At 51.8% G+C, this 25,318-nt stretch overlaps 8 protein-coding genes across 8 annotated transcripts; 5 read left to right on the top strand and 3 right to left on the bottom strand.

Annotated features, from left to right (window-relative positions):
* Positions 1 to 5,946: 5,946 nt before the first annotated feature.
* QC761_111360 (uncharacterized protein) lies at positions 5,947 to 10,758 on the bottom strand. The gene is made up of 4 exons (XM_062874424.1): positions 7,484 to 10,758; positions 7,043 to 7,427; positions 6,586 to 6,991; positions 5,947 to 6,528 (listed from the first exon to the last, which is right to left on the bottom strand). The coding sequence occupies exons 1-4, from the start codon at positions 8,029 to 8,031 to the stop codon at positions 6,092 to 6,094; spliced, it is 1,776 nt and encodes a 591-aa protein (XP_062737546.1). The 5' UTR covers positions 8,032 to 10,758; the 3' UTR covers positions 5,947 to 6,091.
* Positions 8,597 to 10,469, top strand: QC761_111350 (uncharacterized protein; the record flags this gene model as incomplete). The annotated part of the gene is made up of 2 exons (XM_062874423.1): positions 8,597 to 9,763; positions 9,831 to 10,469. The coding sequence occupies exons 1-2, from the start codon at positions 9,299 to 9,301 to the stop codon at positions 10,467 to 10,469; spliced, it is 1,104 nt and encodes a 367-aa protein (XP_062737547.1). The 5' UTR covers positions 8,597 to 9,298.
* A 1,411-nt stretch (positions 10,759 to 12,169) lies between the features above and the next one.
* Positions 12,170 to 12,924, top strand: QC761_0012470 (uncharacterized protein; the record flags this gene model as incomplete). The annotated part of the gene is made up of 3 exons (XM_062871938.1): positions 12,170 to 12,420; positions 12,652 to 12,682; positions 12,880 to 12,924. 3 exons carry the CDS (start codon positions 12,170 to 12,172, stop codon positions 12,922 to 12,924), a joined length of 327 nt encoding a protein of 108 aa, XP_062737545.1.
* A 35-nt stretch (positions 12,925 to 12,959) lies between these two features.
* On the top strand, positions 12,960 to 14,071 carry QC761_111340 (uncharacterized protein; the record flags this gene model as incomplete). The annotated part of the gene is made up of 3 exons (XM_062874422.1): positions 12,960 to 13,161; positions 13,224 to 13,478; positions 13,541 to 14,071. 3 exons carry the CDS (start codon positions 12,960 to 12,962, stop codon positions 13,690 to 13,692), a joined length of 609 nt encoding a protein of 202 aa, XP_062737544.1. The 3' UTR covers positions 13,693 to 14,071.
* A 995-nt stretch (positions 14,072 to 15,066) lies between these two features.
* PTC7 (Protein phosphatase 2C 7) lies at positions 15,067 to 16,368 on the bottom strand (the record flags this gene model as incomplete). The annotated part of the gene is made up of 1 exon (XM_062874421.1): positions 15,067 to 16,368. The coding sequence occupies one exon, from the start codon at positions 16,366 to 16,368 to the stop codon at positions 15,067 to 15,069; it is 1,302 nt and encodes a 433-aa protein (XP_062737543.1).
* Positions 16,369 to 17,090: 722 nt separating this feature from the next.
* On the top strand, positions 17,091 to 19,360 carry QC761_111325 (uncharacterized protein). The gene is made up of 2 exons (XM_062874420.1): positions 17,091 to 18,441; positions 18,517 to 19,360. The coding sequence occupies exons 1-2, from the start codon at positions 18,325 to 18,327 to the stop codon at positions 19,048 to 19,050; spliced, it is 651 nt and encodes a 216-aa protein (XP_062737542.1). The 5' UTR covers positions 17,091 to 18,324; the 3' UTR covers positions 19,051 to 19,360.
* A 563-nt stretch (positions 19,361 to 19,923) lies between these two features.
* QC761_111320 (uncharacterized protein) lies at positions 19,924 to 20,793 on the bottom strand (the record flags this gene model as incomplete). Its single annotated transcript, XM_062874419.1, is given in 3 exon segments — positions 19,924 to 20,489; positions 20,574 to 20,673; positions 20,689 to 20,793. The coding sequence occupies 3 exon segments, from the start codon at positions 20,791 to 20,793 to the stop codon at positions 19,924 to 19,926; spliced, it is 771 nt and encodes a 256-aa protein (XP_062737541.1).
* A 51-nt stretch (positions 20,794 to 20,844) lies between these two features.
* ALA1 (Alanine--tRNA ligase) lies at positions 20,845 to 24,962 on the top strand. The gene is made up of 3 exons (XM_062871937.1): positions 20,845 to 21,416; positions 21,785 to 24,450; positions 24,510 to 24,962. Exons 1-3 carry the CDS (start codon positions 21,053 to 21,055, stop codon positions 24,636 to 24,638), a joined length of 3,159 nt encoding a protein of 1,052 aa, XP_062737540.1. The 5' UTR covers positions 20,845 to 21,052; the 3' UTR covers positions 24,639 to 24,962.
* Positions 24,963 to 25,318: the final 356 nt, after the last annotated feature.

Below are 25,318 nucleotides of genomic sequence, written 5' to 3'. Positions count from 1 at the left end.
TGATAGGGGTTGTAAAAGGGGGCCGCTAAAATGATCCTTGAATAATGTGTAAATCATTGTGATCAGATAATGTGTGGTCTGAGATGTGTGCAATAAAAATGATATTGTGTTTCTCATGAGCCCATGCTGTGCATAAACTGAAATGCAAAAGAAATGAGAACCCTCAAACTATGCTATACACTAATCGGCGTGTTCGCAGCATTGAAATCGTTGTCGCCCCTATCGACACCCTTCCCTTTGATGTCGATGATTTCCGAGAGGCTCCTCCCTCAGGCTGAATTCCATGGTCGTTTCTCGTTATGGTGGTGGATAGCCCTTCGATTACCGGCTTTTTGATGCATAATAGCTTCCCAGGAGCACACGCCAGCACCGAAAACTTGCTCAATCTTCGCTGGTACTCCTCTTCGGATCTCCATTGCTGTAGGCCCTTGAAATCATAAAGTCTTAAGGCGTACTCGTCGAGCATTCCAAGCTCCGCAAAGTGAGCCTTCACATCAGCCTTGAGATCAAGCCACCTCTCTTCCAGGCTCTTAGCACCTGTCAGGTATGAAGGCTCCTGTGGGTGCTTGAAAGAATCAAACTCTATCTTGATTCGTTCAATGACGGGGTGATTCTTCGGAAGACTGGACTGCGCCCGGTTCAGAGCAAGCCCAAAAACATCCTCCACCTCCTTGTCACTTCCAGGTCTTTGCTTACCAAGGGCTTTGGCAACTAGCTCCGTGGCCAGTATCACCTCCATATGTGACGGCTGGTAAACATCTTCTGCCCGCAAGAGACATTGCTCGGCAATGAACACGGCATCATCCAGCCTGTCGGCAGACCAGGCCGCCTCCGCCATTCGCCGCATCATCTTCAGGACTTTCGGGTCGTGATATCCATATACATCCACGGCCCTAGGGATGAATTTCTTGTACATATCGATCGCCATAGAATACCGGCCGGCGAAGTACATCGACCAGCACCAATGATCGAACAGCTCGTAAATCGCGTCAGTTTGGAGGAAGGCGAGGCTTTGGTCGGTGTCGGATTCGTTCATCATGTCCACGCGTCTCTTGAACCAGTCCATGTCCTTTGGCTCAGTCATCGCCTTCGCCTCATTCTGAAGTCTCAGAAGCTCGGGGGAGTCCTCGACCAGTTCCTCTTGGCATTTTTGGACGACCCAGTTCAACAAGTTCTTTGCATTCTTGTTTCTGCCTTTGTCTTTTAGTACCCTTGCTAGCCTTCCGTGCCTGAGGAGAATTTCAGCCTCGAGATCATCAAGAGAGTCCGTCTCTTCAGCGCGTTTTTTCTTTCTGACAGTGGCCACAGCATCTTCAGCAGTGTCGGTAGATTCGTGAACTTCCACCTCTGCCCCAATGGGACTCCGTCTGTTGGTTACGGGCCTGTGGCGACCGAGAGGGTTGAAGACAGTTGCAGTGAACGTCTGGAATATTCTGGCTTCCATCTCCTTAGAAGAAAGGGCGGAAAAAAGCTGCGGGGTAGTCTTCTCGAGGGCTGTCTTCAGCAATCTCCCTCGTTGCGGTGCTGAAACACTGGCCTTCTCCTCTTCGAACTCCCGCTTTTCTAGTTCCTTCAGAAGGTACTGTTCTCGTTCTCGCTTTCTCACCTCCAGTCTGCCGATGGCCTCCCAATGCATCGCTTCTGCCTCGCCCAGAAACCCATGCTCGTGGTAAAGTGTAGCCAGGTGCGTCAGTGTATTTATAGCACCCCATCCAAACGGATCTTCCTGATACTTGAAAAGCCGAAGGCAGGTCTTCCAGCAATATTCAGCCTATTTGAACTGCTGTACAGCACTGTAAAACCACCCGAGTCTGAACAAAAGGTGGGCATTGTAGTACTCGTCCACTGGGTACGATATGTTTTTAGGGCCAACTACCACATCGCCGCGCTTGAGACCAAGGACACGGGCATTATCGTGCTCCTCGATAGTATCCCGGGTCTTTGGTACGATGGCGAAACAACAGTCGATGTGAGGTGCCAGACCGATAGCATACCTCCGGTTCTTCAAAATCAAGGATGGTGTCATTGCATCGCTGAGCAAAACCCCTGCCAGCCAGCAAACCTCAGCACGAGCTTCTGGATCCATCCTTTGCTGAGCCCAAGTATGAACCAGGGTATGCATGGACAGGGTGAGGCGGTCAGGAGCCAGCCTGACCAAGGAGTAACGTCGCAAGACTTGAAGCCTGTGGGCAAAGAACAGAACCTCCCAGCCCCCTTCTCCGTCCTCTTGCATCATATCATCCCAACCTTTGTCTGGGGTTTGAAAAATGCGCTTCAAGGGGTAAGAAAGGTCGGCATTGCAATTCCGCCGATTCAACACCGCCCTCGTTAGAATTTCCGTTGAAAATCCTTGATAGTGATAGCACGACAACAAGCTCAAGACCTTCATGGCGAAGAGTGCCGCGCGTCCTTCTTCGCTTCTCCCGGCACGATGACGGATGGCTGTGATCTGGTCGTAGGATAGCTCTAGAGTTGCGTACGCTGCTTGAGTCTCAACACTTGTGTCCTTGAAGCGGGGGTCTGTAGCGACTCGAACCTTTTGTGTACGCAACTCCTTGAGATATACATTCAGTTCCATTCCTCTCTCTCTGATAGCTGCAGCCGCTTTGTCGACGCAGACAGAGGCATGCAGCTAAGCTCATGAACAATTTCATTTGTCAGAGCTGTTTCCTCGCCTGTTGGAGCTCGTCGTGTCGGGACCGTAGGGCCAGCCTCGTCTGAATCAGATGTCACATCCAAGAGACCAGAAGCTTCCAAAAGAAGTTCAACGGCGTCCCTCCCGGCCAGAGGTTCAACGTGGTAGACAAGGTGTGCCGGGAAGTTGTGCTCAAGGCCATTGAAGCGTGATGTGTAGATGATGTTGCCCTTTCCTCTGCCCGGTATGAAACCGGCGTCGTCGAAAATCAAGAGCCATTCGTCTGCCAAGCACCCCATCCATTCTAGTGCCATGTGGAACATTGTTTCTGGATTGTACCGCCCAAGTTGTATCGTTTAGAAATTTCGGCGTACGAATGAATAATCGTAGATCTTTCTGACCCATCGACGTAAAAGATATATTTGAATCTTGGTTTTGTCAGTAACCGGCCCAGGGACATAAGTAATGGAAACTGTGCCCACCTTCCATCCAGGTTCTCTGCCGCCTTGAGGGCAACTTTACTTTTCCGAACGCCTCCTATCCCCCACAGAAGAAATTCCCTCCTTGGAACTCCTCCTGTGTCGCGCTCGCAAAACACTTGATCGATTTTGTTCAGCACATCTTGTCTCCCTATGAAGAAGCTGCTCGGTATTCCCATCGCCTTGGATCTGTCTGAGAGAAATAGCTGGTCACTGTCCGGAGAGTCTGGAACATTGTTGGCATACCCAAACAAGACCTAGTTTGTGAGTCGGTTGCTTCTTACAGGCATGGCCCAAAGTCAACCCATGCTTGCACCTGCCACGAGCCCCCAAGCCCTCCACCACCTCACGTATTTGTCGACCTACACTATCCCCACCGAGGTAATCCCTAGTCAAGGCCTTGAGCTGTGGAATCTTCTTATATTCATCCAGCTCAACCTCCTTGGCACCATCCGGTACATTGAACCGATGATACGACCCAGGAGAGCGTGAAAACCTGTCATGAATCTGCTTATGTGACGTCTCCGCGTCGGTAGCTACATTCTTGACCATCCCAATAAAACCTTGAAGCTGCCCCCAGGCCTTCGTGTAGTTCTTGAATCCAATCTTCACCCTCACAGTCTCGGTCGATTTCGTACCTGTACCAATACTGATCAAACATCCAAAGCGGCGGCGAGATCCAAACTCATCCAGCGCCTCCTTCAAAAGGTAATTTGCCGGATTGTTGAAGCCAACTGCCGCGTCAATGAATAACCCCTTGCGCACACCTGCACCCAGCTCCTGCGGCTTGAAATATTTCGAAGCAGCAGTCGTCGCTCGGCAAGCCTCCCAGATCCTGATCTCACTATCCCAATCATCCTCACCCTGAAAAGAGCGAACCAGCTTCGTCTCCCCCGTCGCAACAGAATCCGCAGGCATCACACACACAATCACCTTCCCCTTCTTGGGATTTTCGGGTCCCTCATCATCTTCCCCATTCCCCTCTCCTTGACCAACTTCTGAACAGCTTCCTTCAGTGTACTGGACTTGTACTTGTCCGACACCTGCCCCGTCTTCCTGTTCTTCTTGTTGAAGATACTCGCAGCACAATCATCGTATGCCTTCAAGGCCTCAGTAGTAGACATCCTTAATCTCCCCAACATGACTGCGATAAGCCTACAACCAACCGCTCGTCAGTCTAGGTCACTACACAAAATCACAAAAGATACTCACCCGCCTGTACTCGTCCCAGCAATCATATCAAAATAGTCACAAGGCTTCGGTATCTCCTCCAGCCCATCCCTCCTCTGAATCTTTTCCATAATCCGATCCAGAATCACCAACGACGAACACCTCGTACACCTCCACCATCTAAAACCACAGCTGATTAGCTGCTCATCCCCTAGTCCGAAGTGTAGATGAACTTACCCAGCGACAGAAGATTAACCGGCTCATCATCTTTCGTTCTCGACCCCATATTCGACATCTCTCAATCAAAACAAACAAAATAAGAATAAGAATAGACATATCACACAACTCCTCTCCCATCCCAACACCAAGGGAACTCATCCTTCAAACCCAAAAACCCCAACTTGGGTCTCGAAAGGCAACCGGTCTGTACCCCGCTCCAATGACCACCACTCAAATAAGCGCCAATCGTCCAGTATGCAGGCACTGCAGGTATTCAGGTGAAGTCTGACCAGGGTTTCATCGCACTGTAGTACCTGTACATCCATCCCCCCTAAGCCACCCCTTTAATCCAACCCCCCCTAATCCACCCCCTAATCCACCCCCTAATCCACCCCCTAATCATCATTAGCGGCACGTCCCTCCTCCCCATTCTCGCAGGTGAGAATCGAGCAAATATGTGATTAATCAAAGTATGCAAGTAGGTAGTTGATAGTGGCTATGCAACTCAACCACCGAACAACACACCAAGTCGCCAACAATGTGTTCGGAGATAGGGTAGGTAGGTGACCACGATCGCTGCTCTGCTAGGGAACAACAACAACAACAACATCATCATCATCATCATCATCATCCAGCCCTATCCAAGCCCAACTAACAGCGTGGCAATGTTTTAGACATGTATATTCAAACATTGCCCCACAATTGATCGAAAAAAAGGGGGGGAAATCGAGTTATCACAAGAGGAATCAACAACAGAAAATCATCTTTGGTTAACGAAATCACAACTGTTGGCGAAAACAAAATAGTGATATCTCTTTTAGCTACACACAATGAGAACTACATACCTGAATAGTGGCCAAGACAGAAGCGCACCGCCCCCCTCCTCACGGGGAGTCTTTTGTATTCTGTCTGGGGTTGCAGTTGGTGAGGTGGTTGTGCGGTCTACCCAGTTAGATGTCCGCGGGGAAGCGATATTTATATCCTCCGCGGGCCGGTGGTGATTCACGGTCGCCACAGGAATCACCAGTTGTTGAGAAATATGCGTTGACTCCATTTGCTCGTGTTTTTTTTTTTTTTTTTTTCTTTTCCAATGTTCAGCCTTTCGGTCACACCGAGGGTACCACTACAACGCCCCCAAGACCATCATGGAACCGCTAAAAACCCCGTCCCAAACTGTCGGGACAGAAGCACAACTCCCACTGGTCAACCGCCATTACCGCTGTGGCTGTGAGTGGGGCGCTGCCGCGGAAGCCAAACCGGCCTCTCTCTTTAGGCATGGTCCAGTGGCCTGGCGCCTGAAGGCACCCGCTGAGGCACACTCACCTCCCGGACGGGATGGTCCGCAACATCCGACTGCCATCGGGCCGTATCTTGAGAGTTATGATGCCATGCCCATCATCCCGTGAGCACTGCCTCCCCCCCCCCCCTCGGTCCCGAAAAGAGTTGGAAATGAAAAATGATGTGTATGTATTATCTATCCATACGCCAACCGTTCCTAACTCCATGTGTTGCATGAAACCACCCACCCGCTCAACAAAAAGAATACCTCCCCTTCCCAGCCGTGTCTACCATGATACCCACACCCCATCTACGATATCGTAGCCGGCTCGTCCAAATACCAAGCCAAATCCCCCTTCTCATCCCCCACCTCCCGCGTCGAGAACCCATTCCCCAAGTACCCAAACCTGTTCCCCCTCGCATTATCCCACTCATACTCCCAATCCTCCCCTCTAAACCGTTCCAGCATATGAAAGAAATGAATCCTGCTCCCCGGATGAAGCGCCACCACCGGTCCTTCCTCCCTTCCCATCTTGAACCATGATCTCCCCGGCGCCGCCCAAGTGGTGGCTGGCATGAAATGGGTAATGTGCTCAAAGTAGTCATCTACTGCTGCTTGGGAAGGGGCGATGGATTTGATTCCTTCGGTTTGGACCTTTTTGATGATGGTGGTGATGTACTTGGCGATGTGTTCCGAGAGGGTGAAGACTGAGCCGTGACCAATGGGTGCGTTGGGGCCAAGGAACACTGCTTCTTGTCAGCACATCATGGATCACGTCTGAAGAATGAAGAGGGCAGGTTTACTGAAGTAATTTGGGAGGCTTGGAACAGCACAAGACATATACGCCTTCGGGATCTCTTGTCTCCATCGATCTTGCAGATTTGCGCCATCACGTCCAATGATGGGAAATCGCGGGCAAAAGGATGTTTCGAAGCCCGTGGCACAGATTATGGCGTCAACTTTGAGGATCTCCCCTGAAGCAAGCTCAATGCCTTCCGGTACAAAGCGCTTCATGTCCGTTCTCCTGACTTCAACATTCGGTTTTGTCAGGGCTTGGAGATATCCATGGCCAGGCGTCATTCTTCGGCATCCTAGTGGAAAGTCTGGAATGAGAGCTTTGCAGAGCTGCTCGTTCCCACCGAGCATGGCTGTCATGTACTCCGCTACCTTCGCGCGGGCGAAGGCTTGAACCGGGCTTTTGGCAAGGACCTGCGGGTGTTAGCCATCTCCTTAATAGAAAATCGAAAGAGAGAACCCTACCACTGGGAAAGCACTGTTGACCTCAACCTCAATCCTCTTGACAAAATCCCGGTAGAACTCCGGGTCCGACTTGAACTTTTCAATGGTTTCTTCCGAGAAGTTTTCCTCGGCGTCGAGCTGTATCTTATCCCAGACCTCTGTTGCTTGACCCATGACTTTCCAGGCGTGTATCCTTGGTGGTATGACCCAACTGGGTGTCCGGAAGATGTGGTGAATTTTGGCGGCACCGGGCTGGAGAGCTGGCAATACTTGAACTCCCGTTGAACCATTGCCAATGATCGCTATCGTCTTGCCTGTGTGGTCGAAATCCTTTGGCCAACGAGCCGTGTGTATCAATGTGCCTTTGAACGCGGTAAGGTCTTGAATATCAGGCCACTTCCAGTTGCTGATGGTTTGAATGTTAGCTGATGCCGTGCCAGCGAAGACGTGTAAACTGCTTACTTCAGTATGCCCGAACCATTCAGTAGAAAGGTAGCATAGTCCTCAAATTCCTGTCCATTCTCAAGGTTCCGTATCCTCAGCTCCCATTGACCGTCGCCTTCATTCCAAACAGCAGAGACCACCTCATGAGAGGTCTTGATAGACCCTCTCAGCCCCTCCTCGTCGGCAACCTGGCAAAGATAGTCCTCAATTTCCTCGGCACTAGAAAAGAAGTTGGTCCAGTCCTTTTTTGGTCGCCATGAGAACTGATAACTGTGGCTTGGTACATCGCATCGACATCCAGGGTATTGATTCTCGAACCATGTTCCACCGACGTCGATGTTCTTTTCGTATACCACGACTTCGTAGTTGGTGAGATTCAGCCGCAAGGTACGGATGACATTTAGCCCGCTCGCTCCAGCTCCAATGCCGACAATACGAATCGGCCGTGCCGTGCCGAGAGGTTGTTCCCGGACAGTGTAGGAGACATTGAGGGAAGGGAAGTTGAGAGTGGCGCCATCACGACCAAGTCGATCCGGGTATCTGTCGCCGCAAGAGTCCATTACCATGGTGAAGAGTGTGTGGGAGAAGAGCCAGAGGTGTTCTGAGAAGCCAAGTAGAGACTCTCAGAGGATGCTTCGAGGCCTTGGTACTTATATCAATAATCGAAGGCGAAAAGCAGGTAGTAAACGCAGCCAATGGCTTGCCAGGCTTCGTTGATGTAATTCAAGTGGTATGCAGCAAACGAGCAACACTCCGTACCCTGACCTTGATTTGCTCTTCCCGGTTGGGCAAGTGCCTCAGAATGAGGAATACGGTTCCCCTCTCCAAGACAACGCAGGCGCTGTCAGCAAACAGAGTATTGTGGGTATCCCAAACTAGGATGGAAGAGAAGGAGCCTCCAAGTATATGACGATCCAGCCCCATGAGACAATCGACGGCCACGAGCTCAACCTAACCCCGAACAGAGGGGTATCTCCCGACGGGTGCGATCCATAGTTGGCTGATTTACGGTTCCCGTCCATTTACGCCGGCCGATAATTCCTTCAAGCAAGAAGAGACGAAAAGATATCGAAGAAGAAGAAGAAGGGCCCTGCATGTATCCCCGCTGTCGGCGCGGGGGCTGTTGGAAGCCCTCACTGAAGAGGATCTCGAGATCCAATGGGGTTATCGGCTTCAAGGCTGCCGCATATTGGGTTTGTTTGATCCGTCCCCCGAACCGGGAAAGTGATGGCCAGCCCGTTCCAACGAAGAGAAAGAGACCCGCGTGAATGTGAGAGACGCTTGGGATGGCCGGTCCTGTCGTATGCTGTCCAACCACAGCCGTTATCGACATATGCCGGTGAGCAGCGAATTGCATGCTCAGCCGAGGGCCAGTAAGAAGTGGGGAGCTTTTCCTAACGGCACCTTCCCGTCTGCGCTGTGCTTCCTACTGAACGTGCCTCCTCGATGCTGACAGAGACAGCGGCGGGCTGCAAGTGCAAGTTGCAACGGTTAAAATGTGGCACCAATTGCAAGCCTTCGGAGCATTTTCAAGCGGAAAAACTCCGCTTTCTCTTCAGCTTGGTTGGAATTGAAATTGGGGGCTGAAAGCTGACAGCACACGGACCACATGCCTCAAAAAAACACCGTTTGCTGCCCCACTACCGTTCAAATCCTACCCAACCCTACCACCACCAGGACGACCTCAGCTGAAAGAGACTCACATTCCTGGAAACTGTAGTAAGAGACATCGATATCATTCGCTGCTTCACGTGAGCAATTTGGAACCCGGTACAGTCAGCTGCTGTTTGGGCATAACCGACATATATCAGATCCCCACCACCAGTCTGAACCATGGCCTTTTCATTCTCGTTCGCCGGCGATGATATAGAAGACGATGGTCGTCCGCTCACCCCTTCACCCCAAGTCAAGAAGTCAGCTGTGGCCTCGCCCGCGGGGGCCGGTGCATTTCCAGTTCAGGGCAAGCCCCAATTACCACCAGCCAGCCATGATCTCGAGGACATGCTTTTGAAGCTACCCTCCAAGATAGCCTTCAACCTGCTCGGTGTCGATCTGCAGGATGGTAGCACACTCCAAATACCAAGGCGTGAGCTCTGGGATGTGCGGGCTCAGCTGATGGCTGAGGATGATGGGGAAAACCCATCTGAGTCAGAGGCTGGTCTTGGGGAGCACGACGTCAAGACGGGCATTTATGAGGGTGGCTTCAAGAGCTGGGAGAGCAGTGTTGATATGGTCAAGGTCTTGGCATCGGAAAAGCCGGCCGATTTTTTGAATCAAGAGCCGTGTGTCTTGATCGAGGTGCGGCGAAATATCTGACGTCCCTAAACCTCCTGCCGAGAAACGAATTGCTGACCAATGTGTACAGCTCGGCTGCGGCACGGCCTTGCCCTCTCTCGCACTCTTTCACTGGGCCTTGAGCGAAAGAAAGTCACAACCGCGACACCCGTTGGTCCTCACGCTTGCAGACTATAACCCCTCTGTGCTCTATCTGGTGACGTTGCCCAATCTCATCTTGGCCTGGGCTCTTCAACAACGAAGCCGAGTAGCGCTCGTCGAAGAGGCTTTTACACCCGACGGAGAACTCGATCTGACACCGGAGATTATCGCGGCTTTCAAGGACTCTCTGGTTTCCAACCAGATCACTTTGAGATTTCTTTCTGGTGCTTGGTCACCAGAGTTTGTGGATATTCTCTACAGCTCACCGAATGCCCCAAGTCTTGCGGACAACACCAAGACTCTTGTGCTTGGTTCGGAGACTATTTACTCTCCTTTTGCCCTTGAAAGATTCGGCGAGACTCTTCTTCTGATTCTTGAGCGAGAGCGGAAAGACAGACCAAGCGGTTCTGCCAGAGCTGTCATTGGCGCAAAGAAGCTTTACTTTGGCGTTGGAGGCTCGCTGGACGATTTTGTAGAAAAGATGAGGGGCCTTGGGACAACAGTGAACAACCTGTTTGAGGAACGCACTGGTGTTGTCAGAGGCGTCATCGACTGCCAGCTCTCATGACTGCCGACATTTGGAGTACGAAACGTCGGTTGGATAGAAGTCACCGAAGTCTGAACCTGGATATCTCCTGTTTGATCAACTCGGCCACGTTGAAAATTAACTCGGGATATCCTCACACGGGAAGTTGGAAGCTGAGGTCGAATGATGTTCCAGGGATTTTTCTTCCCGGAGTTGATTCAGAATCTAGCTGAGGCATCCGGTTGTGTGTTGCCGGAGGTTACACGGTTTATCCGCCAGCGAATTGTTTCCGGCAGAGCCGCCTGATCTCACAAACACGGAATGATGCCGTTGAAAACCTACTCGGTGACAGCAACTTGCAACTCGAACCCGTTTTGCCGCACAAAGCTATCGCATACGAACATCCAGGAGCACAAGGAACCCCCGTGACCTTGATGGTGGTTCAACGCCACGATGGCATGTATACCAAGGTGGCACAAAGCCTCAGCATACAATTATCAGTCAATCGACTTTTTGATTGGTGTATCTTTCGTGGACTAGTCTCTCACCCTCAATACTTCCGGGGGCTTTGCCATTCTGCGAAGATTTTGTTGAGAGACCCTTGGAATACTACCTGACCTGTCTGATCTTGCCTGGTGACTATCGTCAGGAGGCAAACCGGCCGCGCACTCAATCGCAGGCGCAGCCACACCCACCCAGACCCGAGGAAACTCAATTTTTGACCGCATCAACAGAGTAGGTATCTGATGTATTCCTTTAATATATTCTGGTGTGACCACGCTGACCCGCGTTCAAGCGGCCTGTAGCGTCACTCGCATTTTCGTGTTACTATGGCGCTAAGACTTGAATATGTGTAAGTTGGGATGGCGGCGCGATCTCCGTGTAACGTCTGGCTGCATAGGTCACCAGTTCGCCATCATATCCATGGTTGCGAACATCCAGATGCAGGCTGCCGTGGCCGTGGTGTGTGCGTTTTGACCCCGCAATGCACAAACCAAACTGCTCAGCAGGAGTGGCATGTGAGCCATATGCCCCCGTTCTAGACGTCGGGCTTCGTCATGCTGTGACATGCAATATCTCTGTAACTCGCATCGACATCATAACCTCTCGGTTGACCTTCGGTTGCGTTGCCAGGCATTGAAGAAATACCAGAAAATGGTCCCGAAATCCAGACATTGTTTTTCCGGATTCCAGACTCGAGACATGGTGAAGGGTTCTGGAAGGGGCAGTGATGTGCAATGACGACAATCTGGTCTGCAGCTCTGCAAGGAACCAAAAACCCTGAAGGGGTCGCCGTGGAGCACAACCATCTGAAGCGGGTCGATCTGATGCAGCGCAGCGAGATGAGGTCCACAGCACACATCGCATTCCACTGTCCCACGTGCATTCCGTCATCTTGAAGATAGAGCAGCAAGAGAAGAATGACTTTCCGTAGCGCATACAATGCCGTCTGACAGCAGTAATTAAGTGACAGCCAAAAGCCAACAGTCAGTCACTGCTAGGCAAGAATGTGTGTAACATCGCATGACAGGGAAGGGATCCAGGAAACCAACAGCGTCGTAGCCCGAATTGGCGCAATTCTGGATTTAGGAGTAATTTCCACATGGTGGTTGTTGGCGCTGTGCTTTCTTCTCGTCCGCACCGCGGGCACCGTCACGAAGGAGTGTCGCAGAGGACACAAACTGCGTGGCAGAGAGGAGGAATAGGGAATAATAGTGCTCGGTTTCACTGTCGCGGGGATCATGCGACTCACTCCCTCCCTCTCTGTGCCTCCATCATGTGTTCCTCTTGAGAGAACGGGATCTGGGGTTCTTCCCTTCCCGCTCAAACCCAGACCCTGTGCCTTCCCCTGTCTGTGCCTGTCCAGCCTTGCCGTGCCAGAAAAGCTTTTCCCCATTCGCGGCGTCTTTTTCTGGGGGTGGATCCGCCAACTGGTAAAATCGTTGTGTCAACGCCTCCCCATTCGCCAAACGAGATTGGAACTCCAGGACGCGTTCTTGGCTGTTTAGCTATTTTGGCCCCTGCGCCTCTTTCCTCTCTTCCTCTTTTGAGAGAGCTCGTCTTCCTCCTCTCCTTCCTGCCTGTCCTTCCTTTTCCCACCACCACCACCACTACTCACATATCTCTGTGACTTGTCTCGGGACTGCCCACATTTACATCATAATAATTACACTTTCACCACAGTCGTTTTTTAAACTCTTCGTTTTTCCATTCCAACCCCCAGCTCAACCGAGTCGTTCAACATTCCACAAGTGGTAAGTACATGATCGTGCCCCCAGCAACGAGATTGCGCGCCTTTCTTCGGATCGATCCACCCATATCCATCCTCCCCCGACGTTTCCACCTCGACCGCGACCTCGGTTTTCCTCCCACCGCCAATTCTGTTTTCTTCACATCCCACAAGCTTATTTACCGTCGCATCAACTGATCTCTCGTTCGCTCAAACTCGCAGTTGTACTTCATCTCACTCACCACCACCATCGTTTACTCTGTATAATCCAGAACAACATCCATTACCATCAATCAGTCAAAATGAAGTACTCTTTCGCCACCGTTCTCGCTCTTGCGACCGCCGCTCTCGCCAGGCCCAAGTTCACGAACTCCAACTACGATCTTGTCGTCGGCGAGCCTTTCACTCTCAGGTGGGACTCTGCCGAGGGCAATGTCAAGATTTCGCTCTACAAGGGCACCGCCGGAGATGAGAACAGCTTCAAGCCCGTCCAGGTCCTTACTAGTGAGTATCTTCTGGCTATCGACCGGCACCTGCGAAACATTTGGACTGACTTTCGATATCAGCCACCTCCGGCGCTAGCGGCTCCTTCACCTACACTCCCACCGACAGCTTGAACGGTGACTATGCCTTTGTCATTGAGGACGAGAGCGGGGACCCCCGCAACTTCAGCCCAGCTTTCCCTCTTGAGGGTACCGAGGTCGTCACCTCTGCCACCACCTCTGTGACCACCATCACTAGCACTGCTGAGTCCTCCACCGAGACCTCCACAGAGTCTTCCACTGAGACTGAGACCTCCACCGAGTCCACCACTGCTACCAGTATGTTCTCCCAACTTCTAGTTTCAAGTATAAACTAGTGTGCTAACCAACCCCCCCTTCAGCTCTCGAGACCACTACCACTGCCCCACCCACCAGCACTCGCCGCGCCCAAGAAACCGAGACTGCTCCCCCCAACACCAACAACGGTCAGCGCTTTGCTTCCTCGCTCGCGCTCGTCCTCGGTACTGTTGCCGCCCTTGTCTTCTTTAACTAAGTTGATACCATGAGGGTTGTTGCTGGTGTTTTGAGTTGAGATTTTCTGGCGTTTAACAGTCACCAAAAACTTGGCTAATAATACCCCGGGCTTGTTTGTTTGGGTGGTTGTTGGTTTCTTGTTTTTTTTTTTTCTTGTTGGGTGTTTTTGGTGAGGGTTTTTTACTTCTCGTACATAGGTTGGTACCTTTTTTTTCGTGAAGGGAAGGCTAGCTGTAATTGGTTAATTGGCTGAGGGGAAGGGAGGTGCGTGTTGTCTTCTTGTTTATGATTAACAAAGATGGGGGTGATTGGTTTAAGGCGGAGTAGGATAGGGAGGGAGAAGACAGATGAATGTTAGGATGTAATGGATTATATTTTATGATTAACTTGATGACTTGTGGGTGCTGATGTGATATGAGATTGGAGATGGGAAAGAGGTGAAGTTTTGAAAAGGTTTGAGACTTGCAGTTGTTGGGGTTGATAGGCGAGGTGTCAAAGTTGACAGATTGGTGAAGCTAGGGGTGACACCGCTGCGGTTTAGATGGCCGTTGGGACAGGCGTTGGGGAGTTCGGGGATTGACGAATTGAATTGTTGGAGTCAGGGTTCGTTCAACGTGGGTCGGTTGGTGGCATATGCCTCTACCCGTTGTTCGGCCGGTTGCTGGTCGGTCGGGTTAGGACGAAGGACGGTGTGAGAGATAGGTATAGTGACGTTGTGTACGGGGGGGCCACATATGCAGATGCAAGTAAGTATGAGGAGCGTTATGCGAGTGACAATGCAGGGAGGACATGCTGTGGCCAATTAGGGGTTTGAATTGAGGGTGAGATAAGCACTGTGTTTACACGACATTTTTCATCCCATGTTTGTGTTTTTGCTGTGTTGGAGGGCCGATGATAAGGCTTGTCGGACCATACCGCTGACGGGGATGACTGACCGTCCGATGTCTGAGTTGTGTAACCTGCTCTGTTTCCTTGAGGGTGTAGTCAGCAGCGATGTCGGAGAACAGGATAACGAAGAGAGTTGCTGCCGCAGAAGGCTTAGAGGCGCCGGATGTAATACCATAAACAAAGTGCTAGCTTGCGTACACTAAACAAAAGACACCAACTGTCAGATATCAGGTTATATATATGATTCCCAATTCAGCTCTAAAAGCCAGCCAGCCTTATGTACATAATCTAGAAACTATATACCCCTTGCCCTAAACATCACACGGGATGTTTTCTTTTTCAGCCATCTGCAAATAACGCTGGCTTTGATTCCTTTCTGACTGTTTTGATACATGGTTCCCATCTTCGAATCACTTACACCGCCATCTATCCCAAAAACCGTTTCATGCTCCCAAAATGCAAAATATCATTCGCAAGGCCTCCATATCCTTCCCACCCACATCCCTTACAACTTCGCCTTCACACTCCCCGCCCCACCCTCCTCCTCAACAACAACAACCACCACACAAATATCATCCTCCTTTCCCCCCCTCCAAACCTCATGCGGGTAATACTTCTTCACCTCCTTTGCAAACGGCCCATCCAGCTTCGGATCCACACTCGCAATCTTCGCTTGCCTAACAATCTCCGTAGCCAGCCTCCCCTGCAGCGTCGTCTTCCCCTCAGTCACACTCTTGATATCCTCCTCCACCACACACCCCCTCTCCCCATTAACCCTCCAAACCCCCCTCTCCCTCATAACCGAGCTCACAATCCTCAAAATATCCCCCTCAAACAGATTATCCCACAGCCCATCACTAGCAAAAACAACCACATCCCCATGCCTCAGCCCATGTCTCGTGACCTCGGCATCCCTAGGCTGATCCATCAACTGCGCGCCCCCAAAAGCCGCCGCCCGCAACAGCATAGAAGGCGGCACAACGCTGAGCTGATACGGTGTGTTGAACGCATGAGTCTGCGGTTCGCTGCTCGCGTGGACGCCCCCCCTTCTGAGAAGTATAAACCCGCTATCCCCCAAATTGGCGACTTCCATCTTCCCGTTGGAGGTCAACAAGCCAACAATGGCGGTGCTACCCCCGGCTTTGATGCTCTCATCATGACAGACAGCCTCGTAGCCCCTTTGCATGAGCTCCCGTGCTGTTGACGGCGGGTCGGATGATGATGCGTTGGCGGCCATGTAGTCGCAGAACGCATGGGAGAAGTCGGCTGGGTCGACTCCGCTGTCCATCCACCCTCCTACGCCGTCTGCGACTCCTAGGGCGACTTCCCCGCTGGAGGGGGAGGCACCTAGCTGACTGATGAAAAACGCGTCCTGACCTGATTCTGGCCGGGAGGATTTGGGACGTTTGGGGGATTTGGGCGGTTGGGAGAGGCGGTTGTAGGGGTTGAATTGGAAGAGGTGGGTTTGGGGGTCGAAGGGCCGGGATTTGGCTATGTAGGAGGCTGCGAGGTGGTAGTGATATTTGGTGCTGGGGCATTGTTGTGGTGATGAAGAGGAGGGGCCGAGCATGGTTGCGGGGCAGGTTGAGAAAAGGAGGGCGTTGGTTGGTTTCATTGGGGTTGGTGGTTGCCCTGGGGTGGTGGGCTGTTTTGATGGCGGTTTTTGCTTGCGGGATGTGAATGTAGAGGCGGCGCGGAGGCTCGATCGGCAGGGGGACGGTGTTGTCGTCGGAGGGGTGAGAAGTCGGAGGGTGGCTGATCGGTAGGGGAGTCGAAGCGCGCGGGTCGCGCTAATTGTCGCAACCATCTTTGGTGGTGGTAGTTGGGGGAAATAACCGGAGATGAACCGAGTCTTTTTTGAATTGGGCGCTGATTCGACAGTGGGTAACAGTAGGAGTAACAATAAGCAAAAAGGGAAGGGTTGATGTTGCTCGTTTGTTGTTCAGTGGTGAAATTAGCCTCCGATTCAAAGCCGGTTCGTCAAGGTGCGCTGCTACCCCGCCGCCAGGTCTCCAGAGGGGTTGGAGAGAAAGAGAGAGCGAGTTTGGGTGGGCGATACTCTATTGCTAGAACATCACGAACAGATTGGTGCGCTGGAGAGTGTGGCTGGCTGGCGGTGTGTTGGAGGTCCGTTCGAGAAAACTAAGGATCCGCCGTCGTGGTGGTGGGAGAGCAAGCCAGCTTGTAAGTCGGCTTTGCTGGGGCCGGGCTAGACTGGTCGGTGTTTCGCTTTTTTCTCGTCGGTGCCGATTGAGGCTCTGCGGAGGCGTGTTGACATTATGTCACCCTGCGTTTCCGCACCGAAGACGCCCATCTTGAAATTTGATGCAGCCGCTGTGGAGAATCCGTCGGTCTCGGTCGCCCCCACTCCGATCCGGCGGTTGGAACCGGCATTCAGTGGGTGCGGCCCGTGCTGGCGCTGTCGGTTGCCTGCCGGGTAAGCTAGTCCGATTCTGTCACTTACATTTTCTTGATCTCCGATATCTTAGACATTTGATCTTGGTTTGATCATGTCACTCTCCAGGAACACTCCGACTGTTACAATATTTCACTCAACACGTCTCGGATACCTAGGCGAGTACCGACCTAAAAGTCATCTCGTCCTCCCGCCAGCTTCGGATTAACGCCACTTCTTGCAAGCTCGGTGCCTTGCGCTACAGAATCTTGATATTCTTCAGATATCTGGAGTCTCAGGACTAGGCTAATGAAGTCTACTACCTATCACTTATATGAAAGACTAGCGGATATGATTACTGAGCATTGGACGGAAGCCTGTCGTCTATCATTTCAATCTTCCATTGGCAAAGTGACGGACGTCCAGGCTAACCGCTCGTCAAATAAATACCAATGAGCTACACTGTCCAATACCTAGACATGTGTCAATGGTAGTCAAGGTTGTGACACCATGACCCTGATGGAGGTAGCCAAGAATAGCCTTGACAATTTTCGTCCAATATCACGAGAAGGCCTTGACTATATATCCTACCTCATTTTAGCAATCACCGATTGCATCTTGATAGTTCATTGCTTCAGAGTTGACTCTCATTATTCATTTCTTGATTGCCGCAGAATATCATGAATAAATCTGCGTCTTCCAAGATTTCATCCTTCGGTCTCCTGGAGAACTGAAACGCCAAAGACAACGATGAAACCCAGTGCTACCCATTCTCATCAGCGCCACTCGCCATCGCGATAAACAAGTGGCTGCCGGCCTTTTTAGCGTTCAACCCGCCCCCAGGGTTCAGGGGACCAGCCGCTAAATAATCCGCGGGGTACAGCGGCAAGCGCATGCTACCAAGCCGGAAAGAGTGCCCGTTTTCTTGATCGGCAAAGTTGTGGTGGTTTTGTCCGTGATAAGAACACCTTCGAAGAATCTCTCATTCTCGGCGCGGAATCATCGCTTTGGCCTGGGCAGGCTTGGCACAACTGGCCGGCAATCTCCCTTCCGTCACACTCTCTCCCTCGCTCGTGCTTTTTCCAGTTCTTTCTTTGTTTATGCGACAGTGCTCCTTCCCTTTCACCTCTGCACATCGAAAGAGTTCAGGCAAACTCATCTGTACAAAACCAACTTGCGACCTTCATCCAGATCGATCAAGTTATCGTCCCCCTCTTTGATCGTATCTATTCATCTCCCGGTATAGAACTCAACCCAGGTGCATCAAATTCATCGCAGCAGCCACCCAGTCTATCCGAGTTCCTGGAACTCTGGACCTCGGACATTCCCCATCCCATCCGGTCACCACACACAAAAACAACACAAACAATGGCCATCGCCACGCTTCTACCCAGGCAAACCTACTACTACCGCAACTGCACGCGAGACGAAGATGGCTTTCTCATCAGCGACGAAAACTGCTACATCTCCTTCTGGAACACAAAGGTACGTCCCCCTCCCTCCCACCCATCTACAACCCCCACCCTCCCAGTCTAACATTTCCCCCCCTCTCTTCCATAGGCCGGCATAATAGTCAAATGGTCCCTCTTCCTCGCCATCCTCCTCTCCCTCACCCTCTACCTCCTAATAGGCTACTTCCACGCCCGGAAACGCGTCCGCTCCGGCCTCCCCCCGCTGGGATACCACCGCTTCCTCGTCAACCGCGCCACCCTCGCCCAAGTCGACCCCCGGTATCGATACCCCCAATCTACCTTCACCCCTTACAGCCACAACGGGGACGGGTATCAATACTACAACATGCAAGGGATGCCACCACCACCAGTCTACGATCCCAGCGCGCCACGGCCGCCGGTTTACGAACCGCCTGCTGGAGTCTCTAAATATGGGGAGGGTAATGGGAATGGGACGACACCACCACCACCGCAGGATAATGGGTATATCTACTCCCCACCACCGGGACCACCACCACCAGCGGTGGTCGCGCCAGTGCCAAGTAGCAGCTTGAATGAGCAGCATGCCCCTCCCCCTGGGCCACCACCACTCACACTACAACCTCAAGGAACGGGGAATACCAACAACCCGTTCAGGAGCTAGAAGAGACGGTATCGGATTGGGAAGGCAGGTAGCAGGGTAGGGTTTTGGAATAGGATGAGGAGTGAACGTAATTTGTATATATGATTGATCCCCTGGTGGGAAAGGACCACGGAACAGAATAAAGGAGGGAGAGCTTGACCATGCTCAATGCTCAACCTGTGGGCATTAATGGGGTTTCTCGATTGAGAAGGAGAAGGGCGCGGAACGCCCAGCAGCTCTCACGAGTAGGGTTCACTCTGGAATTACCTACGTTATAGCATTCATTACAAACATGCCTAAATACACCTAATATTATAAGCAGCACAAGAGCCTTTTGTTTTCTTTAATCATGTTTCTCTTATTGTGTAGCTAATGGTGTCCTATCACGAATTGTGAAGGATGCCCGCTATGTAAGATAACGGACTCATGCCTGATGGGAGCCATGTCCTGTGATACCGGTCCCTATGTCCGCTTTGTAAAATAAATGCACGCTGCCTGTAAAACACCTCGCTAAATTTCAACCCAAGTCAATATTTGTTGCCGTGTGCCTAGATAGCCACAGAAATACCGTGAATGCGCCGTGTGTGAAGGTATGGGAACCTCAAAACCCCTGATAACCTTTGAACCGACCAACCCACGAAACAAACAAAGAAAAAGACGGCCGCCTTGCTGTATTTCAGTCGGGATCCATAGCATCCGAATCACAGCCGAACGATATGACAACCATATCTCAGCGGACCTTGGTGGGATCCGAATCTAGCCGAGATCCATAGCAAGTCGATTCTATTCGAGCTCCATTTCGTCTGGATCGTAGTCGAGCTTCACTTCATCTGAGCACTAGTCGTGCGCCATGGGATCTGGATCCTAGTCGCGCTGCCGCGTGGCATCTCGATCCTAGTCGAGCTCCATGGCATCTGGATCCTCTGCTGATGACGACGAAGCCTGTGGCGCGGAAAACATGACCGTGTTATCCACTGGAACCTCCCTCATCGCGGCAGCAGCCCTCTCAGCCTCCTGCTTCTCCCTCATCCGTTGTCTCGCCTCGATGATAGCCTTGCGCACGCTGTCTTGGTCTTCTGGTACCGTGATAGAAGAAGGTACCCGGTACAAAACAAGTTGTCTATCGACCATCTCTTGTGGCGAGGGGGAAGCGAGGATGTTTGGAGGGATGCGGTGGGACTTGAGGTGCTTCTCAATGTCGGGGAGGAAAATGAGTTTCCCGTCGTCAGTCTCATTGTCGGACGAGGAGAGCTCGTCGTCGAGGTTGTAAATGTAGACTTTGTGCTTTGTGTCGTCGAGCTGCATCATGGAGTCATCCATGAGGGTGTGTTTGTGGTGGCCATGGCTACGGCGCTGGGATTGGAGTTGTTGTTGATGATGAATGGCATTGAGATCGGGTAAGGATTGGTTGTGGCTGTCACCTTGTTCAACGGGGACGTAGAGTTTGGGTCCAGAGTGTTCTGTGGAGAAGGGGGCGGGTGTTAGTGGGAGGGCTGGAATGCGACGATGACGTTGAGGGGGACTGTGCACCACACCGTACATACCGAGATTCAGCAGGCTCATGCGCTTGGAGAGGCGCTCGTTGTTCTCTGGGGGGGCATCTGGTTTGCGCTTACGGGAGAGGCGAGATGTCGGTGGTTGTGGTTGTGGTTGTGGTTGTTGTTGAAGCTGAACTTGTTGCTGCTGGAAAGGGTTGTGATTGAGGTACCCATGTTGATAGTGGTGGTCCATGCCCACAGCGGGTGGGAAGCTCCCCATCTCCATGATATGGTGGTGGGTGGCCAGTCGCGGCGCAGGGTTTGCTAGCATTTATTTCTCCCTCTTCCCTGTAACTCTGTTTCGCCAATTGCCTTAGGTGAGGTGTCGGAATGCGCGCCAATCAAGGTGGGATTCGGGAACTTTAGGACAGGAGATTGGGAGATTGATTGGGCTGGTTCGAGATAAAGGGAAAAGGCCGATATCGCGAAGAGGTTTTAGAGAGAGCGGGAGAAAGAGAGAGAGGAAGGTTGTGAGAAAAGGACGGATGGAGAAGGCGTTGTGGTTACGGTGGTCTTGCCGCGAGCGGTCCAGGATCTGGGGCGGCACGCGCTATCAATCGGCTTTTGTGGTGAATTTGAGTCATTGCTCGCGAACCTTCTACCACAAAACCCGTTTGACCCCGCCATCTTCAACACTCTCGAACTTTCGAGCACCCACCTCCGCCCTCCGGACTGCAGCCCCGGCTTCCTACTACGCTGCCTCTGCCTTGTTGGATTACTATCGAACCCGTCATCATCTCCCTTCTCACCTCAAACGCCTACACCACACCATGACGGAACCCCAGTGGACAGGCCCCCGCGTCCGGGAGACGTTTTTGAAATTCTTTGAAGAGCGGGGCCACACCATCGGTATGTGATATCGATACACTATTACCCCTCCATGCACGCTGTATCGAAATATACTGGCTGCTGGTTACACAGGTCGAAGGATGACCACAGCAAAGAGGCCCTTATTCAAAGCTGGATATTTCTCTATTTCTCTGCTCAAAGAGAGTTGCATGTCTTGCAGAAAACAATCACAATGATTGTAGCAGTGGTCCAACAAACCTCATCAGTCTTATCATAACCACCAAGATCAAGTTTGACCTTGGTGGGGTTGATATCGCCACACACTTTTGCAAAAAATCATCCTTCGAGCCATGTATTCGCACCAGCTATGCGCTTCAATCTAGTCTAGCTTCTCTTCTGCAACAGCCTGTGCTAACATCACACCTCAGTCCCATCGTCGTCGGTCGTGCCTCACAATGACCCGACACTGCTCTTCATCAACTCGGGCATGGCCCAGTTCAAGCCTCTGTTCCTGGGAACAGTAGGCAAGACTGAGCCCATGGCTGCGCTCAAGCGTGCTGCCGACACACAAAAATGCATCCGTGCCGGTGGAAAGCACAACGACCTTGACGATGTAGGCAAGGATTCCTACCATCACACCTTCTTCGAGATGCTTGGCAACTGGTCGTTTGGCGACTACTTCAAGAGGGAGGCTATTGGGTGGACATGGGAGTTGCTCACCAAGGTGTACGGTCTCGACCCTAATCGCCTCTATGTGACCTACTTCGAGGGCAACGAAGCCATGGGCCTGGAACCAGATCTCGAGGCCAGGCAGCTCTGGCTCGACCAAGGAGTACCAGAGGACCACATCCTTCCCGGCAACATGAAGGACAATTTCTGGGAAATGGGCGACCAAGGGCCATGCGGGCCGTGCTCCGAGGTTCATTACGACAAGGTTGGTGGGAGAAATGCTGCGCATCTCGTCAACCAGGACGACCCTCTCGTGGTAGAGATCTGGAACAACGTCTTCATGCAATACGACAGGCAAAAGGACAGGAGCCTCAAGCCTCTCCCCGCAAAGCACATTGATACCGGTATGGGTTTTGAGCGTCTGGTATCTGCCCTCCAGCACAAGTCTTCCAACTATGATACCGATGTTTTCGCCCCTCTGTTCGCCAAGATCGTCGAAGTCAGCGGTTCCCGCCCATACAGCGACAAGTACGGCAAGGACGACGTCGATGGTGTCGATACCGCGCTCCGTGTTGTTGCCGACCACATTCGTCTCCTCTCCTTCTCCATCGCTGATGGTGCTGTTCCCGGCAACATCGGCCGCGGTTACGTCGTTCGCCGTGTTCTCCGCAGAGGTGTCCGCTACGCCAGGAAGTACCTCAATGCCAACATTGGTTCTTTCTTCTCCCAGATTCTTCCTGCTTTGGTCGAACAGATGGGCGAGCAATTTCCCGAGCTCAAGAAGAAGGAGGCCGATATCAAAGAAATCCTTGATGAGGAGGAGGTTGCTTTCGCTGTTACCCTCGACCGTGGTGAGGCCATGTTTGAGAAGTATGCCGCTGCTGCGACCAAGGCTGGCGAGAAGAAGCTTTCCGGTGCCGATGTTTGGCGTCTGTACGATACCTTTGGTTTCCCAGTGGATCTCACCAAGTTGATGGCCGAGGAGCGCGGCCTTACCATCGACGAAGAGGAGGTCAAGGTTGCCCAGGAGAAGGCTCGCGAGGCTTCCAAGGCGGTCAAGGAAGCCGTCACCACATTCCCTAAGCTCACGGTTCATCACATTTCCGAGTTAGAGAATGACCGGAACATCCCCCGGACGGACTCGGAGGCCAAATACTCTGCGCAGAGCAGCGAAGGTAAAATCCAGCTCATCTTCAACGGTTCCGAGTTTATCGAGAACAGCAAGGATGTGCCACCAAAGACGCCCCTGGGCATCATCCTCGACAAGACCAACTTCTACGCTGAATCCGGTGGTCAGGTTGCCGACACTGGTCGGATCATCATTGACGATGAAGCTGAGTTCAAGGTCCTCGATACTCAAGAATTCGGTGGTTACGTCGTTCACTCCGGTTTCCTCGAGTACGGCAACTTGAAGGCTGGTGATGTCGTCAAGTGCGAATTTGACGAGCTCCGTCGCCAACCCATCCGCAACAACCACACCGGCACTCACGTCCTCAACCATGCCCTGAGAGAAGTGCTCGGCGATACGGTCAACCAGGCCGGCTCGCTCGTCGATCAGGACAAGCTGCGCTTCGATTTCAGCCACAAGACGCAGGTGACACTGCCCGAGATCAAGCGCATTGAGGAGCTCTCCAACGCCGATATCCGCAAGAACCTCAAGGTGTACGCCAAGGATGTTTCCCTGGCCGAGGCTAGAGAAATCAACGGCCTTCGTGCCGTCTTTGGTGAGACGTACCCTGACCCTGTCAGAGTGGTGTCCGTCGGTGCCTCTGTTGAGGAGATGCTCAAGGACCCCAAGAACCCTGAGTGGCGCCAGTTCAGCGTTGAGTTCTGCGGTGGTACTCACGTTGACGCCACTGGCCTCATCAAGGACCTGATCATTGTTGAGGAAAGCGGTATTGCCAAGGGTATCAGACGTATCGTCGCCTACACGGGTACCGGTGCCCACCAGGCTCAGCAAGACGCCAAGGACTTCAGCGACAGACTCGATCACATCGCTGCCTTGGAGTTTGGCCCCGAGAAGGTTTCGTTGGTCAAGGCTGCGTCCGTCGATCTCGATGCTCTCGTCATCTCCGTCTTAACCAAGGAAGAGTTGCGTAAGAAGTTTGCCACCATTCAGAAGTCAGTCCTTGACGAGCAAAAGAAGAGGCAAAAGGCTGAGAGCGGGACTGCTCTGTCTACCGTTCAAAAGTTCTTTGCCGATGAGAAGAACAAGGACGCCAAGGCGTTCGTTGGGCACTTGCCCATCTCTGCCAACGCCAAGGCCATCTCTGAGGTGATGACTTACTACAAGAGCAAGGACAAGGCCAAGAGTGTGTATCTGTTTGCTGGAAGCAAGGATGAGGCTGTCGTACATGGTGTTTATGTCGGTACCGACTTGAAGGGTGTTACCGCTGAGCAGTGGACTGCTGCTGTTACCGAGATTGTGAGTTTGCCCCGAGTATAAATGACCAACAAAAGACAAAAGCTAATGACATCGAGTAGATTGGCGGTAAGACGGGCGGTAAGGAGCCCAGTCGCCAGGGTGCTGGTTCCAACCCTGAGAAGCTTGATGAGGCCGTCACCAAGGCTCAACAATGGTTGGAGGAGAAGATGAAGGAGCTTAGCCTTTGAGACTGTTGCTTTCAAAGTGAAATAATCAATGAGCTAACGGGATCGGCATGGCGTGTGGTGTTGGTAGTTTTGAAATCCCGATAAAAGTACCTACAAGCTTTGCTCTATAAATTCCCTTTGTGACCGTATACTTTTTTCTTCTGCTTTTTGGATTCTTCTATGTAAAATAGGCATTGTCAAGTTCATATTTCTGGCTGAAGGCTGTGTTGCAATTGCTGACTATGGCAAGCAAAAGAGGTCCATCCCAGGTTTACTTCTCTCACCTCCCTAATATCAGGTTTATATGGAAGAGAAGATAGAAAGCAAAAAAGAACTAAAACACACAACACTGCGGATTCCACAGTGGTCACCCATCTGAGTACTAGCTCGGCATTCAAAGGTGAGGAGGATATACTTCTAAGATGCGGTTACAGGATACTTGTCACAGTCTTGGTTTCTTGGTCTTACTTAAAAGGTTCGATATGTGTGAAGCATGGTATTCCCATGAAGAATGAGTAGGTGTACGTTTGACTGGTAATTCTCAAGTTGGATTCTCCAGACATTTCTGTTGAGGTTTGATGCTGTTGTCTGATGCTGTTGTCTGATGCTGTTGTCTGATGCTGTTGTCTGATGCTGTTGTCTGATGCTGTTGTTTGAGGCTGTTGTTGAAAGGGACGATGCTGAACAAAGAAACTAGCTCT

This window comes from Podospora bellae-mahoneyi (genome assembly GCF_035222275.1).
Source record: "Podospora bellae-mahoneyi strain CBS 112042 chromosome 1 map unlocalized CBS112042p_1, whole genome shotgun sequence".
NCBI classification, from domain to species: domain Eukaryota; kingdom Fungi; phylum Ascomycota; class Sordariomycetes; order Sordariales; family Podosporaceae; genus Podospora; species Podospora bellae-mahoneyi.
The sequence above is the reverse complement of the archived record's forward strand: the minus strand, read 5'-3'. Positions and strand labels throughout refer to the sequence as shown.